Here is a 20,258-nt window from a genome sequence, read left to right on the forward strand (position 1 = left end):
CTCAAAAAAAAAAAAGGAAATTCCGGGGGTTAGGTGAGCTTAGCAAGGCGCAAACCGAAGACGGGAGGGAGGGTACGCAGGGACAGTCGGCGACAAGGTGCCGGAAGCCAGAGGCCCCAGAGACGTCCCCGGAAGAAGGCCCAGCAAACCCCGCCCCCCGCCGTGCCGAGAGCGCGCAACAGGATTGGCCCTCTTGCGGCCCCGCCCACCCTGTGGACAGCTCCCCGCCGGACGCGCAGAGTGACCCGGAAGCGGTTGTGCGGCGCCTCCGCGCGACCCTGCTCTCTTTTCCGTTCGGCGTGGTTTCGAGTGGAGCGGCTCCGCTGGGCCCGGGCTTCACCATGAGCGTCCCGGCCTTCATCGACATCAGTGAGGAGGACCAGGTGCGCGCCGGGGCCGGGCGGACGGGCCGAGACCCGCCGGTGCCCACACGCGGGGCGGGAGGCCGCGGGCGCGCGTTCCCGGCCTCGGTCCGGCCGGCCCGGCGGCCCCGGCGGGGCCCGGGACTCCGCGGCGGCTTCCCGGTCGGCTTCGCGACGCCCGCAGCCTGGGGTCGCCGTCTACTCCCGTCCCCAGACGCGGCCCCGCGGGCGGGAGCGCCGCCGGGAAGAGCAGCGTGGCGCCCACGGGCCGGGACCGGACGGCCACCATCCCGCGCTCGTGCGAGGCCGGGCGGGCTCTGCCCCCGAGGCGTCGGTGGAAATGCCCCGTAGCTGAGCGCACTGCTGTGGTTGTGTTTACAGGTCCAGGGGTGCTTTCTGACTCAGGCATTTTGCAAGAGTGGTTATATAATGGGTCCCACTTGATGTCAGTGTTTTATTCAAGGCTACACGTTCACAGGCTTTGTCTTTTTATCAACCAATGAGCTTGTCTCAGATAGGCCCTCAGTTACAGATGGTTACCTTTTTGCCGAGATGACGTCTGTGATTTTCCAGTCCCTGCATTTCTCTGTACAACTGAGAGCAGTGACGTTTTCATTTCTTTCCTAACCTTGCATTTACCAAGCTGGTTGACTTAGAAGACTCCAAAAACCTTTGTATCTTAGAAAGGTGTTTGCTGCATGCTGGAAGTCCAGCAGGACAGGTGACAGGAGAGATTCTGGAGCAGTCCCTGTGTGTCTGGGAGCCCTGGGCCTTGTGGAGGAAAGTCTGGGTCCCACAGGGTTGTGGGTGGGGTGGTGGGGGAGTCCTTCAGCATAATCCAAGGAGTTGCTCTATATGGAGTTTGTAGCTTTTCAGACATGGGACAGAAGGGCTTGGGGGGTAGGTTTTGACACTCGTGGTGGGCTGTGTGGACAGATGGCAATGCTGTTGGCTTCCACAGGCTGCCGAGCTCCGTGCGTACCTGAAATCCAAGGGAGCCGAGATTTCCGAAGAGAACTCGGAAGGGGGGCTCCACGTGGACTTGGCACAGATCATCGAAGCCTGCGACATGTGTCTGAAGGAAGACGACAAAGGTCCCAATTTTGTCCAACATTGCTTGCTAATAAGAGAACCCACTGTAATAAGAGAACCCACTGTACAGTTTTCTCATGAATTCCAGTCGTCCCCTGGTCCCCGAGACAGGGTGGAGGGGGAATCAGTTCCAGGACCCCAGCAGATACCAAAACCCACGGATTTGCTTATCACCTATGCACATCCTCGACCTCTTGGATACTTTAAATCGCCTCTAAATTCCTCAAAAACCTGACAACAGTGAATACGGTGTAAAATCTGTTATACTGTGTTTCTCAAATTGTTATATTGCTTTCTATTGTTCTCCTAAGGAATGTTTTCTATCTGAGGTTGGTTGAGTCCGTGGATTCAGAGCCCACAGATGCAGAGAGCTGACTGTATGTTTTGAATCTCAGACACCAGAACTTAAAAAGAAATACATAATGGTTGTATGTGTTTGGGGGGTACATGGGATATTCTGATACATGCCTGCACTGATGCTCAAGTCGCTGTAACTGGGAGGCCCATCACCTCAAGCATTGGTCTTTATGTTGGAAACCTTCCCCTTCTGCCTGTTGAACTATGTGACACATTGCTGACGGACAGTCTGTGCAGTGCTGTTCTTAATCTTAATCTCATCACATGCTTTCAGTTTACCTAATTCATGATACTTGTAAAGTAAGCCTGTTGTGAGAAGACATCTTTTAACACCAACTCTGTTTTCTGAATGTTGCCACATACACTAAATGTTGATAATCTCAGAATGCACAAAAGGAAAAAAATGAAGCTCTTTCCTGTTCATAGGGTTGGGGTTAATAGTAAATGAGATATGATTTCAAGTCTTCTAATAGCCACTTAATTATTAGGCTGATTTCCTGTTTATTGAGGTAAAATGGGAAAATTGTGCATCCAGAAATCATCTGTAGTTAAGATTTAAAGATTAAACTTGGATGCTCTCTTTGGCAGCATGTATACCAAAAAAATTAGAGATTAAACTTGAGATACGAGTAATATCTATAGTACTTGAAAATTAGCAACCCAGCCAGAGAGTTGACAGGTTTGACTTCTAAATAGTTTTCTACATGTTACATGCAAAGTTTTCCTCACCTTAGAAGCATCCTAGCCTAAAACCTCACCAGTAACTTCCAGATGAGTAGCTGTCTTGATGGTAAAAGTGGAAGGAGTACATACTGTTTACAAACTTATACATGACATCAGTCTGTTTTGCTAGGTAGGAACCAAATCTTAGATTACAGTTTATATCTGTAACAGAACATGCCGGCTGCTTTCTTAGTGTTTGCTGTGCAGCAGAGCTAGCTTAACTTGAGTTCGTGTGTAGCGTACTTTTGCTACTTTCCACTGACGAAAAAGCGTGTCTGCTAGAACTGTTTACAGCAGCCAGGTGACATCTTTATAAAGTGTTGTGTTCAATGGCAGTTACTGAATTAAAGCGCTGGAAATGCATATTTAGTGAGACATATTGTATGGTGTCTAACAGTGGTGATTGTGCTGTTGATACCTGTGTAGATGTTGAAAGTGTGATGAACAGCGTGGTGTCCCTCCTCTTGATCCTGGAACCAGACAAGCAGGAAGCGTTGATTGAAAGCCTCTGCGAAAAGTTGGTCAAATTCCGCGAAGGTGAACGTCCATCTCTGAGATTGCAGCTGTAAGTTCAGATCTGAGAGAGGCTTGGGCTTGCAAGGGCAGTTTTCACGTCACTAACTTCAGTGATTCTAAGCAGGAATTCTGGAACTTGACTTTTCAGCTGTGGCACTATTAGCTGGACTTTGGGCAAGTCACTTACCTTTTCTCTGCCCCAGTATGCTCTTTGTAATGTGAAGTAACTAACTCGCCTTCTGTCGTAGGCTTGTGAGAGCAGATCACCTCAGCTGGACACTGGGGTTGCTGGTCTCAGACCTCATGTGTTTGTTTGTCAACCAGGCTGAGCAACCTTTTCCACGGGATGGATAAGAACACTCCCGTGAGGTACACTGTGTACTGCAGCCTGATCAAAGTGGCCGCATCGTGTGGGGCCATCCAGTACATCCCCACAGAGCTGGACCAGGTGAGTGGCTGGGGTGTGTGCCCTGCTCCTGGGAAGCATGCTTCTAGACGGGAGCTCAGACAGGTAGTGGACGTGTGTCTTCCAGATGTTCTCTTGTTCGTTGTGAGAATACATCCAGTTGTTTCCAGATGTTCTCCTTTTGTCCATCTCGTAGGTTAGAAAATGGATTTCTGACTGGAATCTCACCACTGAAAAGAAGCATACCCTTTTACGCTTGCTTTACGAGGCACTTGTGGATTGCAAGAAAAGGTACGAACTCACTCAGGGCTTCACAGGCAGTGAGTGGGTGGGGTGTTTAAAGACCAGTAGGGCCGGTGATTTGGCTTTACTGTATTCTCCATGGAGTCACTATAAACCTGGTTCCGTAAACTTCACCTGCTGAGTCGAAGATCGCTGTAAAGATTAAAGTTGTTTTCCCTCATCTTTCAACGTTTTAAAAAGCGAAACTTGCTTTTGTTATAAATATGGTACAATTATTCATCCCAAAGCTATATATACATTACACCGAATTCTTTCGTGGTGCTTTGGTATCTTGTGCTGGGTGCTGCTGTTGCCTCTGTTTAATGGTGGCAAGGGTCTGTCAGTGACACATGACCACAGCCAGAGCCTCTCACATCAGCAGTGCCCCCAGGGTAACACTCTGCAGAGACTGCACTGCAGGAGGACTGGACTTAATGGTCTTATGTTTTTCCCACCACCCTTTAGACCCCGAATATTTTTCTGTATACCTGGCTTTAATTCCGACCAGATAATAGGTTTGGCTCAGTTTATAGAATTAGTGTTGTTTTGTTTAATGAAGGATGATCCTGGCTTTTTGACCCAGCTTTTTAGTTTTTCTTTTCACATAATGGCTCAACACCTTCAGAAAAAGTCATCAGTCTTCAGTTTATTTACTTGCACAAATTTTAGTGCAAGAATATTTAATGTGTTGGGATAATCAAGATTACTGTGTTTCTGTTACGCTAAGTAAAATAATTTTTTTGTAGACCTTCTGGATTAAAATACAAAAGGAAATGTTGATTCTTTGGTTGTGAAAGTTAGGTGTTCTGTTGTACGAGCAGATAGCAGGGCGTCCTACATGGCCGTATTTTAGCCTGTTTCCTTCTGATGCGGCATACACTCCAACGTTCTGATGTGCTTGGCAGCATCCAGCCAGCTGTCAGAACAGGGTTCAGGGTAAGTAGCTTAGTCAAGGACTATTGCACGTGGAGGACATAAAAACGATTGGAGAAGGAATCCCCGTGTTAACCCAACTTTAAATAAGTAGTCTGTGGAGTCAGACTGCTGGAATTCACATCTTGGGTTTACCACTTGGTGTGTGTCCCTGAATAAATCACTTAGCATATCTGGACCTCAGTGTCCAGCTTCCAAATGGAAGTAATTATAGTCCTTCCCACAGGGTTGTCAAAAAGATTAAACAAGGTAATACACATGTAGAGTCCTTAAAATAGTAACTTCATTATTGAGAAAATACTCTGTAGATGTTGGATGTTTTATTCTTTTCACTCTCCAGTTCTTTTTTTTTTTTTTTTTTTTTTAGCTCACCTTTAAGAAGTTGATCTGTTATCTGGCATAGTAATTTTAAGTCATGAGAGTTGTGGTTTCTCTGTGAATGTTGTTGGGTGCTTATCAGAGGTGACTGCTCACTGGGTGGTTTCTCTTCATTGCTGTTTAGTCTGTTTTGTGTGGAAAGGAAGTAACGAGTGATGTTCTGAAGAATTCCAATGCTAATTCTCGGAGAAATCGAGATAGGACATGAATGCCCACCTATCCGCTGCCAGGCATGTCCTGATGTTGGCAGCACTTGTCACAGCTGATCACTCTTCTTGAAACACTGTCTCCAGCCGGCTCGGGATCTTTCCTGATTATTTTCCGAGCTTGTTCACAGCTGCATGTTGTAGGTTCCTCCTCCTCTCCCCTAGCTCTGGACGTTGGAGGGACTCTGCCCTGGGACTTCTTTTGCTTGATGACATTGGTTCCCTGTTGAGGCTTTTTTGCTGATGGTGGAGGAGGCTGGGCCATGTTCATTTTTGAATGGGACAGGTCTGCTGGGTTGTTGGATTCACCGCAGGGCGTGAGCCTCCTGCGCTGGCCTGCCACAGTGCCAAGAGTGCTGCCATCACAAGGCCTGCATTACAGTAAGCTCCATGCATGTCCAGGGGTCACAGTGCCTTCATTGGTCTCAGTCTCGTGCCTTTTCATACCATCCACATGTCGATTAATTTCACATTCTTACCACCTGTGTTGCTTCTGGACTCCAGGCTCTGTTCCTGTTTAAGGTCTGTCTCTATTGTGATGTCCAGAAGCATCTCGGACTTGACATCTGCAGATGTGGGCCTTGGTTTTCCTCTAAACCTGCTTGCTCTTCACATCCGCCTCACATCCCACACCTTGACGTCTGCCTTACATCCCACACCTCATCCACCAGTGATGACTGTCAGCTCTAAGTAGACTCAGGTCTAGCCAGGCCTCTTGCTGTCACGTGGTCTCATCCTCCATCTTTGCTTGTTTTGATTATTGAAGTAGCCTCTTACCAGACCCTTTGCCCTCCTTGTCTCCCTGCTGTCTGTTCTTAATTCACTGTTTAATGTGGAGGATCAGGTCATGTCTCTCCTTAACTCAGAACCCTCCAGTGGCTTCCTTCAGAGGTGAAGGCACAGCCAGCTCTGCGTCTTGGGACTGGCACCTCCTCCTGGGGTCTCCAGTATCAGCGAGGCTGCCCGGTGGTTATCTCTCCAGAAGGGCCCTCTCTGGCCACCTGTGTGGGTAACAGGACTCCCAGCCCCTTGTTGTCCCCTGCCCATTTTATCATTTCCCCGTTGCTTTTAGTAACAGCTGTACTCTGTGTTTAGTGTTTAGTGTCTGTCCCCACAAGCGTGTCAGTTTCACAAGGGCAGGGCCTCAGCTTGGTTCCTTGTAGAGCAGGATCCAGTGCTGATGTGGCCTCTGTCCATGAATGACTTTTCCTAAAATGTAAACATGGCTACAAAACAGGTGTGAGACAGCGTGAAGAGGTAGTTGGGAGTAGAGAAGGTGCCCTTCCCACGGGCATTCCCCTTAAAGTACTCACCATTGCAGCCATGAGAGCAGTTTTCTGATGGAAAATGAGTTTCCCACATTCGAGCTGTGGTCCCCTCATCTGCAGCTGCTGTCTCGGTGGACAGCGCTGTTCTTGTCTCCTCACCCTCCCACTGTGTGGCTACAGTGTCCTGCTCTTGACGTTTTTCTCACTCTTGGGCCGTTCTTGCTCAGGCTCCCTGCATGTCAGTCTTCCTCTGCTCCTCTCACGCTGGTGTAACTCACGATTCCGGCTGAGGTGCTCCTCTTCCTTACTCTGCTCTTCCCTGGGTGGCACCCATCTGTTCCTGGTTCCATCACCTGCGAGGTGGACACCTGCGTGGAGCCCTGGCTCCTCTTCCGAGCTCAGGTCTGTGTGCCCAGCCTCTGTCTACCCGTTTCCACTGGTCTGCGGCCCACAGGTGCCTCAGACTCAGTGTCACCAAAGCAGGTGTATCATTTTCTTCTCTGATTAAGTCTTTGTTCTTCATCAGTAAATGGCAGATATTGCCTGAGGGGACCTTAGTGACATCCTTGATTCCTTTCCTGCCTTCGTCTTTTACTTGGTGACCATGTCTGGTTACTTCTGGCCCGACCTGCATGGCATGGGGGTGGTGACATGGCACAGGTCCTCTCGCAGTGTTGGGTGGTTGGTGGTGCCTGCTGCCAACCTGGCCCTGCCTGTGCAAGTATTCCCTCCTTCGGGGTTGGTCTGTGTGTCTGTCTGTCTCTGTCTCTGTCTCTCTCTCTCTCTCTGGAAACACACACACACACACACACCTCCCTCCTGCTCATCACACCTAGATGTAGTGAACCTGTATCTGCTGTAGCAACATAGCACACTTTCCCAGACTGGACCGAGGACTGGCACTGGTTTTTGTGTGGCTCATGCACTAAGAACGGATTTTACGTTATTAAATGGTGAGAAAGATGAAAGGAGAGATTCTGTGACATGTGGGTATGATATGAAATTCAGAGTTAGGTGTCTGGAAACAGTTACTGATCCCCACCCCCATCTGCTCGCATGGAGACTGACTGGCCGCATTGACCTGGATTGAGTGACAGCAGGTCCCAGGTCGCCTGCAGAGCTTGAGACGTGCTCTCTGGCCCTCGCAGGAGGGCTGCCCGCCCCTGTCTGAAGGGCTCACCCTCTGCGTCTGCCTGGGTCACCCTCTTGTATCTAGTAGTGTGCCCTGTGCTTTATCCTGGTGTTTAACACCTGTGTTCACAGTGGGGCTTGGCTCAGGGGAGGCGAGAGACTCCTGCTGGCCGTCACATTCCCAGAAAGGTGTCTGGCACGCAGTGGCCCTGAGGGATAAGTGCTGCTCACAGTCGGGAGCTGAAGGGTGCTCTACTGATTCCCAGGAAATACATATTCTACTTCTAAGTAGTGGGATTTGAGCTTTGCCTTTCCCTGTTAAGAAAGAATGTGTAACACTTAAGGGGCCCCTTTGTGATTTTATTTGTATTGGTGGTTGGTGAGTATAGTGTCCTGTGTTTTAGAAGGTCACACTAGTAACTGGGCCCTTATTACACGTCACATTCTGTGCTCTGCACTTGAAATAAGTTAAAAACATTTCTTTAACTGAGAGCTTTGCTAACTAGGAGAAACAAGGAGGGTTTTTTTTCCATTTTCTAAAAGTGGTTATCCTCCATGTCTGGATTCAGCCTGGGTAAAATCAGTAGGAACTGTGCCATTTGTTTTATAAAGTTAAGTGGTATTCTAAAGCTTTGAATTTTGGAATTTAAGATATATATTGAAGCACACTGTAGCTGCTAACACTAGAAAATGACAGGTGCCTGTGCTTACAGTATGGCACAGGATAATTAATAATGAACGAAGCATAGTTCCTCTTAAAGCTTTTCTTTTGAATTTTTATAGTTATGTCACTACATTTTAAATTTTTTTAGAGTAGGGTTTCACCATGTTGCCCAGGCTGGAGTGCAGTGACTAGTCACAGATATGAGCACAGCACATTACAACCCTGAACTCCTGGGCTCAAGCAACTTCCTGAGTAGCTGGGCCTCCCAGCATGTGCCACTGTACCCAGCATTTATGGCACTACGTTTAAGATGCCGGTGGCCATTTAGCCATACCTATGATTTTATTTCTGTATCTTAGTAAACCTTCATTTTTGAACATTTTAGAATACTGTGTAACTTTTTAAAATAAATTATATTCTTACTGATTTTACTCATGATGAATCCAAGTGTGGGGAATACATGCTTTTAGAAAATGAAAACGAAAAAAGAACTTCATGTCTCCTCGTTAGCAAAGCTTTTTCTTTTGTCAGAGTCTCACTCTGTCACCCAGGCCGTAGTGCAGTGGCACACTTAGTCACCTCAGCGTCGAACTGCTGAGGGCTCCAACGATCCTTCCGCCTCAGCCTTCCAAGTAGCTGGAACAACAGGCGTGTGCTACCACACCCGACTCATTTTTTGATTTATTGTAGAGATGAATTCTCGCCAAGTTGCCCAGGCTATTCTCAAACCCTTGGGATCACAGGCTTGAGCCACTGCGCCTGGCCGTTAACAAAACTTTGCGAGCTGAAGACTCACTAGTTTAAAGGAAACCATTCTCTGAGAGTCTGAGTTGGGTGACGCATTTAATTATTTGATTCTTCACTATGGTGATTCTAAGGATAATGTCCTCGAAGGTATCTTAAGTAGAACTATTGGTGTTGGTGCAACGTCAGCCATTGTGTCCTAACAGTCTGTGGGACACAGAACTTTTTCCCCACCTGGGGCTTTGGTCTTCACTCTTTTGCTCCTGCTCTTTTCACCGTCACAGCTCACAGGTCATCTCTTTGGAGAGACTTTTCTTTCTCTCTAGAGAAGGTGGCCTTTTCTTCCGTCTTCCTCCCTCTTTACTTGACCACCTCACTTTGTGTTTTCTTCCTAGCACTTACTCGTGAGTTAGGTTTTCTTACTTGTCTGTCTTCCCTACTAAGAGGAAACTTCCATGACTTTTCCCAAAGACAGGGATCAGGTCTCTCTTAGTAACCACTATACATGCCATCAGTATAGCATTTGGCACTTAAGAACTATCTCAAATGAATGAATGGCAGTAACAGTATATCCAGATTCCTAAAGCAATGTTTCTTTTCAGTGATGCTGCTTCAAAAGTGATGGTGGAGTTGCTTGGAAGCTACACAGAGGACAATGCTTCCCAGGCTCGTGTTGATGCCCACAGGTAACTAAACATCGCTCTAAGGCGGACTTGTCAGCAGCGCAGAAGTCTGCTGTGGGGTTTAGTTGTGGAACTGAAATCATGCTTGCAATGTATCACTAGTGATCTAGAGCCATTTGACCCTCTGTGCTTCCTGGTGATTCTAAGGTAGATGCTAAAATTCAAGGCTCAGGATTGGAAGAACTATCGGTGGCATGTAGAGTAGCAGCATGGCATTTCCGTGTGGGGCATGGCTGCTGTGGGGTGATAATGCCACTCCAAGAACTAGAACCTAATCTGCAGTCCATTTATCTTTATGTGAAAGTGTGTTGGTGGAAGGTTGGTAGCTTGCCAGAAATTTCTTGCCAGTGAGAATAAGGTCTTTAAACAGCCCTAGAACAAACTACTAACAAAAAGATAATGTTTTAAAATCCATGAGATAAGAATCCTGAAACTTCCTCATGGGTTATAGCATCCCATGGACATGTACGTGGGGTCAGGTGGCCTCCATTCTAGTTCTTGCCCACCGCTTCATTAGTGCTTCTCTCTGGCATGTCCCTTGTTCTCCCTGAGCCTGCTGACACCATGGACCTCCCAGATTGTGAGGAAGAATCAGGGTAAATGCAAGGGAAGCCCTTGGGGTCTGGGGAGGTCCCGTGCTGCTCACTGGACTTGGAATCCTGTGGTGTTTCCTGTCCAGCTGAGTCTTGACTGTTTGATTTAATTTTGTTAAAACAGATAAACCTGATAGATGTATTGGCCTGTTTTTAACCCCAACCTGTAGCCTTTTTTATACTGTGTATGGCAGACTCTTGGATACTTTCCTGAATTAAATATCTTTTGTGTTCTGCAAAAAGTCTGTGAATGACCAGTATTTCCAAACTGCATGTGTGTTTTTGGATGCAGGTGCATTGTCCGAGCCTTGAAAGACCCAAATGCTTTCCTCTTTGACCACCTGCTCACCCTCAAGCCGGTCAAGTTTCTGGAAGGCGAGCTTATTCATGATGTGAGTTGGTTGTGCTCTGGGGTGGGGAGAGTTGTCTTCCTGAGTCTCGCATGCTGAAGCAGTACTCTTGCCCTTTGCATTCTTAAAATGACTGATGGCAAGATCCTGAAAGATGGGAACCGTTTATTCTTTCTGTATCAGGAATAGACCAGTACTGAGAACCAGGCCTTCTGGCCCGAGCGCTGTCCCATCCTCCCTTTCCTCCCCATTCACCTGCCTGGCCGTTACATTACCACTCATTCAGAAAAATATAAGACTTTGATATTTGTCACAGATAAGCTCCTGGTGTCCGAAACTCCATTGTAAGCCAAATATCATTACAATAAAATTGGTTCCAACATGGAATGGGGTGATTGATTTTCCACTATTTCATAAAAAAGTTCAGTCGAGTTGCTGGTAGGTGATCCACACGGTGTCTCCCGTGCAGAGGGCTAAAAACGAGCCCTATGACAGCAGATGGCTTGAGGGGTGATTTGATGGAACAGAATGATATTTCTGCATTGAAAGAAATGTAGTTTTGTTGTTAGGATTAACACGCGTTTAAAATATCTTAATATAAGTCTTGACTCTGTATTGATAGTCTCTTTTTTTATCTCTTACCTGCGTAGCTTTTAACCATTTTTGTGAGTGCTAAATTGGCATCATATGTCAAGTTTTATCAGAATAATAAAGACTTCATTGACTCACTTGGTAAGTTTGGGGTTTATTCTTGAGAGATGGGAACATGCTACTCTTTAACAGTTTGGCACTGTGAGATCCAGCGAATAGTTGTGGCCTTCTTTGTAGTTGCTCTAAAAGGAGTGGTGTGTGATGGAATCAACATGGAGATAGGTGGACAGTTTAAAAGGCTGCGTGGAATGAACTGGGCATCAGAAGCCGAGAAAGTGTAGGAGGTCATGTGTGGGAACAGAACGAGCGCACAGCCAGGATGTGTTCTCCGTTAAGAGCTTGTGGGACTTGAGGCCCTTCCAACCCACCTGTACTGTGATTCATTGAGGTACACTTACAGCAAGAATCTGGGGCCTGGAGGAGATTCAGATGGAAATAATTCCATTGACAGACCTGTGTCTGAATTTGAGAGTGAAGGAGGGAGCAGAGAAGCAACTGAGAAAATCACTGTTGTTTTGATCATAATGGTAACTTTTGGAAGTACTTGTTTTAAGAACTGATAAAATTTAATGGATTAAGGCACTTTATTAAGCTAAATATGATTGTTTAAAATAAAATTGTTTCTTTGTAGAAGACCTTACTTTTAAAGTCATAGTCAAAAAATTGTAACAAATAGTTTTTTCCCCCTCTACAATGGTGTTTTATGCTTGGATTCCCCCCTCTCCAAATTAACAAATTAAAGAAGTATATCACACTGCTAATTATATCTAAAAGATGGAATTAGGAATGGAAATTTGGTAATTTTACATGATAGTAGAGACTTAATTTCCTAATAACTACAGTTTGTTGAAGACAGCATAGAAAATGTTTATTTTTATCTTTGCATTTTCATGCCTAGCACATCAGAGTTCAATAAAATGCCAAATTGAATTGAAGCCTATTCAATAATCAGACCCCATAAATGTTCGATATTTTAATTTCCTTTAGGAGCATGTTTTTAATATACTAAAATACAAAGGGAAAACTTGGAAAATCTGTAGTTGAACAAGTGTTAAATGTTCTAAAACTACCAGTTTTTTGACACTGAGGTCAACTATGAAAACTAAGGTGCTTTGTTTTCTTACTGGGCAATAATCAAAATACATTAGAGGGTGATGATATTGTCCATATTACAGTTGAATTGTTAGTCTTCCTGGCTGTTTGGGATGCAGATGGAGAGTATAGTTATAATCTACTTTGATTACACTTAGTCCTTGATTTGGTAATCATTCATTCTTGTCACCTGTAAATTTTGTGCAGCCATGGGAATTGGGGAAGACTGACCTATTCTGAACATAGTAAGGCATTTGAAATACACCAGGATAGAGTCGGTGCAAGTGTGTTTGTGTAGAATGCTTTGCCAGGTGCACTAGACCCAGAAAACCACATTCTGTCCCAGTTAATTTGTTTTGTGGCATGAAGCTCTGTGATGGAATGTTAATGTCAGCAACCTCTTTATTTACGCACCAGGGAAAAAGGAGTTGTAATTAACACTTTGACACTCCCCCATTGATGTGTAATTGACTGTTTCAAAGGAGCACTGGTTCATAAGCTATTGCATGCATTAAAATTGCGTTTTCTATATTGCAGCATTTTAAGACAGGGGTCAGTGACAATGCAGAAATTGCTCAATGATGCACATTTTTTTATTACTGCATTAAGGTTTTGACATATTAGTAATGAATAAATGTTTCCATAAAATTAGATTTTTTATAACGTTAAAATTGAAATACGACACTGCACACCATGATTTCTCTTTGAAGGCAGTATTCTAGTTTTATGAAACAAAGCACAGCTTCCTACAAGTCCTTAAAGCATACGTCACGGCTTAATAGTTTGATTTTTCAGAACAAGAGTCCTAAAGGCTTTGTGTTTGTTTCTCTATTTTAAAGTGACTTGAAACATCATTTTGAGGTGTTTTTAGATACAAGTTTCCGCATGTAAGATAGGTAATGGTTTTATATAATTCATTCTAGAAATAATCTTCAATCCTCTGATAAGTTTTTTCATTTATGGTAAGCTTATAACTGCATAAAGAGTAGCAGTAAAACTTATTTAATTTCAAGAGTATTTTTTTCTACTATATTATCATATTGAAAGAGAAAGTTCTATGCCCATAGAACTGGGAGTGTTAAGGAATTTTTGGGAAAAAAATCTTTAGCACTTGTTCTCTGATAGGAAAAAATTCATAACATCAATAATTTGTGCCAACTAGAAATCAAATCCCGATTTGCCTTTTGTTTCTTGACCATCTATGCAAATGAACAATCCTCTATTAGAAAGATACTTGTGAGAAAACATCTTATTAAATGTGTTTAGTTTTTGTTTTGGATGTATAGTCAGTCAGTCATAACAGCTTAAAGTCTGGTTACAAATGTCTGGATTCCACAGGTGGCAATCAGTTTGTCAGAATATTTTCTTTTATTAACACTGACAACTTGGGCCAACAATAGCATTATCTTGTGTCAACCGAATTGCCCTAACATGTCCACATGTAATCTGGTGTTGTCCAGTCGCTACCTTCTTGCTTCAGAAAGTTAATCAGCATCTAATTTGCATTTGTTAATTAGGGTTAATGTGCACTAATTGATTTTTTGATGCTTGAAGATTTCCATTACACCCAGTTAGCAATACTTTACCTGTGTACCTCATTCACTTGAGTTATGATGATCATGTTTTTGTTGAATCTGTGCCAAATAGGAAGCCTGTATCGTAATTACAGCTAATTAACAGATGAGCATGCCCTATATCAGTGGGTTTCCCTAGTCTTCCACTAATATATGAATGTTATAAATTTCAAATTTATTTGTGGAGTGCTTAGAGAGAGAACTTGTTTTTAACAATTCAAACTTGAAGCTCTGAATTATTAGAGGACACTTGATTGATCGTTTGCTGAGTTTACATAATTTGAAAGTTCAGAGAAAAGGAACATGTAAATCTAGGTTAGTTTTAGAGACTTTTTCAAAATTAGTGAGTTACTGTATTATAATGCTGCTTCTGCTTTAGAACTAGGTTCATATCATGTTTATAATTTGTAATCTTTTTTTCATTTCTGGTCTTTTATTTTATAAGTGAACCTATTACATTCTTGGCCTAGCACCTGTAGCACTGCAACTTTTTGACTATAGGTCAGCGTGCTTCTCAGTTTTGTTTTTTTAAGTAAAAGGATCAGAAATAGATAATTAAGTTTCCTTCTAGTCCTAACACGTTGTGCATGTTTCATTACAAATTATAATACAAAATTTGAATTATTTGTATACTTTTCTACTTTTGGCATATAAAGAACAAGTATCACTGTTATGGTACTGTTTCTCTGGTTCTAACCATATTGGCCTATGGGTGTTAAATGATAAAACACATTTGACAGTTTTGATTTGTAAATATTAAAGTGACCTGAAGCAAAATGGAATGTTTTAATAACTGAAAATGTTCATAAAAATATTAAAACTTTATATTTATTAGCAGTAGTGACACAGAAAAAAACAGTAAGTAGATAATGAGAGCCATGTGTTTAAATAAAAAACTATTAGTGAAAATAAGGTTAGGTATTTCAACTAAATACTTTGTAGATTTTATCTTCTAAAATGTGTAACTATGAAAAAATATAAAATGTAAAAAACTTCTGGGGCCTAAAAATACTAATTTTTATACCCCATTCTTTACTTTGAACCCATCATCTATGACACTATATTAATAAAAATAGTTTGAAACAACTTTAAAAACTCCATAACTTAATTATAGGGCCAGTTTATGGTTTGCAAACATAAGAAGCTTTGTAAAAATTATTCTGTAGGTGGGGCTCAGTGGCTCAGCCTGTAATCCCAGCACTTTGGGAGGCCGAGGCGAGTGGGTTGCCTGAGCCTGCAGGTTCGAGACCAGCCCAGGCAACTTGGCAAGACCTCATTTCTACAATAAATAAAAAATTAGCTGGGTGTGGTAGTGTGTGCCTATTTCTGACTACTTGGAAGGCTGAGGCGGAAGGATCACAGGAGCCCAGCAGGTTGACACTGACTTGGCTGTGAGTGTATCACTGCACTCCAGCCTGGGAAACAGAGTGAGACTCCAACTCAAAAGTAACAATAATAATAATTCTCTAAGTGCTCAGTTAACACAATTTGAGATATAAACATACAGGTCTTGAATTCATGTGGACACTCATCAGGCTTCATATTATGTTACTTAGGCCTATTACATGAACAGAATATGGCAAAAATGAGACTACTTACTTTTATGGGAATGGCCGTGGAAAATAAAGAAATTTCTTTTGATACAATGCAGCAAGAACTTCAGATTGGAGCCGATGATGTTGAAGCATTTGTTATTGACGGTAAGGCAGATAGAGCATTTTCATTTATTTCTAGAATTTGTCTCCTGCTACCTGGAACATAGTAAGATTTTATTTTGAAACTGAGCCTTAAGCTAACAAAGTTAGATGCATTTATACCAAGTGTGTATGTCTGTTTAGCAGATTAGTAAATATACTTGTAGTAAAGATTCAGTGGAAATACAAATTGCTCTGTGACTTTGGTGTTTGTGCTATCCCTTGAAATCATGTAGAACAAAAGCCTTTAGGCCATACACCATAATGGTTAAGGGCACAGATTTTATTGTTAGACCTGGGTTTGAGACCAGGCCTTGTGCCGTGAGATAGGAATATCCGAGTTCATTTGGTTGAGGATTGAATGAATGAATGAATGTAGGTAAAGCATGTGCCCAGCACATAGTAAAATGATCTGCAAGTGTTAACTGTGTTTTACGATTAGCCCAGAAACAGGACCCTCCCCAACAACTGCATTATAAAGTGATGTCACTGCTAATCAGGAAGTTTTCTGAGCTTTTTTAAATTTAAAAATTGGGATTATACAGTTAATAAAATTTGTAGAACTATTGACATGTTTTTCTTCCCTGATGATCTAAGTTTCCAAGAGTTCTATAAAGATTGACTTATAGGAAATTAGTTTTTCCCTCCATATGGGGTGGTATGGGAAGAACACCTAGAATTCTTAATAACAACAGTATATGATGTAAATTTTATATTGATTGACCCAGCTGCCATAGGGCAGATGCACAACCCTCTTCTTGGCAGTGTCATCCTGCTTTGCTTATTAGATTCCAGTAGCCAGTTTGGTTTGTAAATGATGGAGAAGAGTATATAGTTCTGTTATGGCTTACTTAGTCACAGTTTCATAGGGGTTTTTGAGGAAATTTGCCATATAACATAGCATGTTACACATCTTTTTCAGCGGTAAGAACTAAAATGGTCTACTGCAAAATTGATCAGACCCAGAGAAAAGTCGTAGTCAGGTAAGACAGTTAATACTTTGCAGCATTTTATAGAACATTTTAGTTTGTTCCTGTTATTTCACGTAAATATTTAGAGAACCAAGATGGTGTTCTTAGCAGTTGACTGTAAGTTAAATAGTTGCTATTTATCATAATTTTATTAAAGTTCAGACTGAATGTGATTAGCTTATTTAATGAAAGAGTCCTATTTTCCAGCACATTTCATTTAATGGCTGAGCATTGGCTAGAATACTAATGACTTGTGTCTGCTCTATTATATAGTTGTTCAGAGAATAGAAGGTTTAGGATCAGTTTGGTAATGATTTCTTTAAAACACGCATCTAGTTCTTAAATTCTCTTGCCATTCTCAGTTATATCTTTTACTTATATTTAATCTTGCTTTTAACTAGAGTCAAGTGTATAGTATTATAAAGAAATACCAGAGAAGAAAAAGCTGACTAACACTTTATTTTTAATTTTTCAATTTTTAGTCACAGTACACACCGGACATTTGGAAAACAGCAATGGCAACAACTGTATGACACACTTAATGCCTGGAAGCAAAACCTGAACAAAGTGAAAAACAGCCTTTTGAGTCTTTCTGATACCTGAATTTCTATGCATATAAATTTGTCCTTTTGGGGGAAAAAAAGACCCTAAATCATAGTAAATCATTACGAACTTAAAAAAAAATCGACTGGTCTGGACAGTTATTGCCTCAGTTTTCTCTAAATCACAAGCTCCCAAGACTTTGAAGGAACTGATTAAGGCAGGTCACAGTGTCTATCTTGTGTAACACCTAAGTTCTGTTCTGTAAGAAAGGGCTCTGAAGGAGCAACAGCCCTTGAAAGAAAGGGAAGGCAGGCATTTAAAAGTTAATGAAAGGTAATTGGGTAATCACTGTAGATTGCAAATATGTCTTACATGACGCACTTGCAGAGCAAGTACATAATACAGTTTTATCACATCAGAAGAAGTTGGAAAAGTGAAGAAGCTGTGCAAAGCTTTGGATGTCCATTTCATCCACCGTCCATTTTGTTCTAGTAAAAATTATACCAGTATTTCAGCTGTATCATTTTGCCACAGAAAGCATTGAGCAACATTGTTTTAATTGGTTTTTTTTCCTGACATCTCTTCTGTTTTTCTTTTTTTAGGTGGGTTGTCATTTTCTAGGCTTAGGAACCTTTTGGTCTCCTTTATCTGATTTGTTAGGAGGCTCTGCCAGTCATCTTCACTAGGAGTATCTTTAATCTCAATGGCTGGAAAATGACTTCGTAGCAGAGTTGATTTCACCAGCTTTGTTTTCACCTAGGAAAGATCAAACTTGTTTTATCAATGAAATTATTATACAAAAGACTTTAAGGAAAATCTATGAAACCTCTGCTATTATGAGTATGTGATGAAACCACCATCTTGGCTGATGTCCAGTGCCCTAGCAGTGGTTTCCTAAGGTCATTAAAGTTTTTACAAATGATTATCTGTGGCTGCAAAATACGCCTTTTTATGGACGTGTGGTGATTTAACTATCTCCTATTATTGAATATTTAAGTTGTTTCCAGTTTATCCCTATCATAAAAAATAAATTTCTGAGTTAATTTCATGAAAAAATTTTGATCGTCTTCCTTCACATTCCTAGATAAAACAATAAAATCTTTTTTTTCTTTTTTTTGAGTCAGGGTCTCACTCTGTTGCCCACAATCCTGGAACACCTCAGCCTCAACTCCTGGGCTCAGGTGATCCTTCTGCTTCAGCCTCCTGAGTAGCTGGGACTATAGGCATGTGCCACCACACCCAGCTAGTTTTTTATTTTTGGTAGAGAAGATGTCTCTGTTGCCTAGGCTGGAAAATCTATTCAAAGGGAATACTAAATTATTTTAAAATAAGTTCTTGTATGTTTTTTAGTTGTAAGGGAAAATATACATGTATTTTAGAAATGTGGAACAGGATAAGAGTTACACTGAAGTCACCCCAAGATCCCTATCGCCATTAAGCACTCTGGTGTAACTATTGCCTCTTTTTTTCTATATGTACTTTTTAAATAATGGGATATTTTTATCAGTTTACATGCTGTGTAGAAACATTTTAGTATTTCCTTCTGTTCTTAAAAGTCTGAAGTGGGTGACTCCACCGTATTCCATGTTATGTAATTTAGAATATTGTTGGACATTAAGATTGTAAGAAAATGATCACTGTTATAAGTTAGGCTACAGTGAACATCATTTGTTTACAAATCTTTGTGAAGATCTTTGAGTACTGCCTTACATACATTAAAATATTCTCCAACTTGACTGGTAAAGGTGCCATATTAGTAATAGTAACATTATCATTCTCAATGTGAGATTATACAGTCATCAGTTTACTTATTTATTTCTTTATTTTGAGTTGGAATCTCACTCTTTCACCCAGGCTGGAGTGCAGTGGCACGCTCACGGCCACCGCAGCCTCTACTCAGGTGATCCTTCCGCCTCAGCCTTCCAAGTAGCTAGACCTAACAGGCACATGCCACCACACCTGGCTAATTTTTAAATTTATTGTAGAGATGAGGTTTTGCCAAGTTACCCAGGATGGTCTCGAACCTGTGGGCTCAGGTAGTCCCCAAAGTGCTGGGATTATAGGCATGAGCCACCACACCCAGCCTTATTTTTAAAACGGACTTAAACATTTAGAATGGTTACCTTCACAGTTCCCTAAAGCTTGCTTCTTTTGGATTCCTCTATTTGGCTCCCTGAAAGTTCTACAGTTAGCCACCAGTCCCTTCAGAGTTTCACCTCTGATCTTTGGAGTTATTCTGTGTTCCTCCAAAAGCCTCAGCACAGGACTGCTGAGACCTTAGGCAAATCATTAACTTGTGTGGGCCTCAGTTTTCTCTTTAGCTCCTTTTAGTTCCCAGATGCTATTACTGTGAAGAGTAACTGATGATAAAAATGTACGTAAACACTTCTGGTAAGGTACCTAGCGTGTGTGTTTAACATACATACTTTTCACTTAGTTCATAGGGCCAAAATTGATTGTAAATAATCTGTGTAATACTGAGAATAGATGGGGAGAAATAGGTCAAGTCTAAATCTTGGTTGCTGCTGACTGTGATGTAAAATGATTGATGATCTATATGATTTAATGGTCCATCAAAATGCTAGGGGCATTTTGGTATCCAAGTACAAGTTAGCACTTTCCCAGAAACCTGATTTCTTTGACTTTTTTTATCTTGATGATGGAAAGGAAGGACACTCTGACACATAACTGCTTTGGTTTCTTTCCCCTTAACTTCCCTCTGGGTGGGAGGGGTGAGAGCAGAGTGTAGAGAAATCTGATAGAGCGTAGATTAGTGAAGGTCTACGCTGTTGAACAGACTGGCCCTAGTCAGCTAGCCTGAGGTTTCCGCAGCCTGTGGCAGTCATTTGAGCTCCAGCAGCTGCCAGATGCATTGCCACTTGTCTTTGTTCTCTACCTTCCTATCGCTTAGAAATTTCTGTATCACTTCATCTTTCAGCCTGACTTAGAAGATCTACTTTGGCGGGCTTGGTGGCTCAGCCTGTCATCCCGCGCCTTGGGAGGCTGAGGTGAGTGAATTGCCTGAGCCCGCGGGTTCGAGACCCG

General features: G+C 42.4%; 2 protein-coding genes across 4 annotated transcripts in view; one reads left to right on the forward strand and one right to left on the reverse strand.

Moving 5' to 3' along the window:
• The first annotated feature begins 222 nt into the window (after positions 1–222).
• On the forward strand, positions 223–17,354 carry EIF3M (eukaryotic translation initiation factor 3 subunit M). Of its 3 annotated transcripts, XM_021706800.1 has the most exons (12): positions 239–383; positions 1,324–1,456; positions 2,961–3,099; positions 3,375–3,498; positions 3,653–3,747; positions 9,665–9,748; positions 10,631–10,730; positions 11,339–11,420; positions 15,562–15,705; positions 16,622–16,682; positions 16,944–16,977; positions 17,153–17,354. In XM_021706800.1, exons 1-12 carry the CDS (start codon positions 342–344, stop codon positions 17,201–17,203), a joined length of 1,089 nt encoding a protein of 362 aa, XP_021562475.1. In that variant the 5' UTR covers positions 239–341; the 3' UTR covers positions 17,204–17,354. The 3 variants fall into 3 exon arrangements, with proteins under 3 accessions (XP_008071884.1, XP_021562476.1, XP_021562475.1); XM_008073693.1 differs by lacking the exon at positions 16,944–16,977 and having other exon boundaries at positions 223–383; positions 17,153–17,344; XM_021706801.1 differs by lacking the exons at positions 1,324–1,456; positions 2,961–3,099; positions 3,375–3,498; positions 16,944–16,977 and having other exon boundaries at positions 223–383; positions 17,153–17,344.
• Positions 17,355–17,683: 329 nt separating this feature from the next.
• CCDC73 (coiled-coil domain containing 73) overlaps positions 17,684–20,258 on the reverse strand; it is a 128,025-nt gene continuing 125,450 nt past the window's right edge. The window contains exon 17 of the mRNA XM_008073694.2: positions 17,684–17,969. Coding sequence (XP_008071885.1) covers positions 17,769–17,969 — 201 coding nt within the window. The 3' untranslated portion in view covers positions 17,684–17,768. The remainder of the gene's footprint in view (positions 17,970–20,258) is intronic.

This window comes from Carlito syrichta, unplaced genomic scaffold (genome assembly GCF_000164805.1).
Source record: "Carlito syrichta isolate Samal-C Ts95f unplaced genomic scaffold, Tarsius_syrichta-2.0.1 Scaffold316023, whole genome shotgun sequence".
NCBI lineage: Eukaryota > Metazoa > Chordata > Mammalia > Primates > Tarsiidae > Carlito > Carlito syrichta.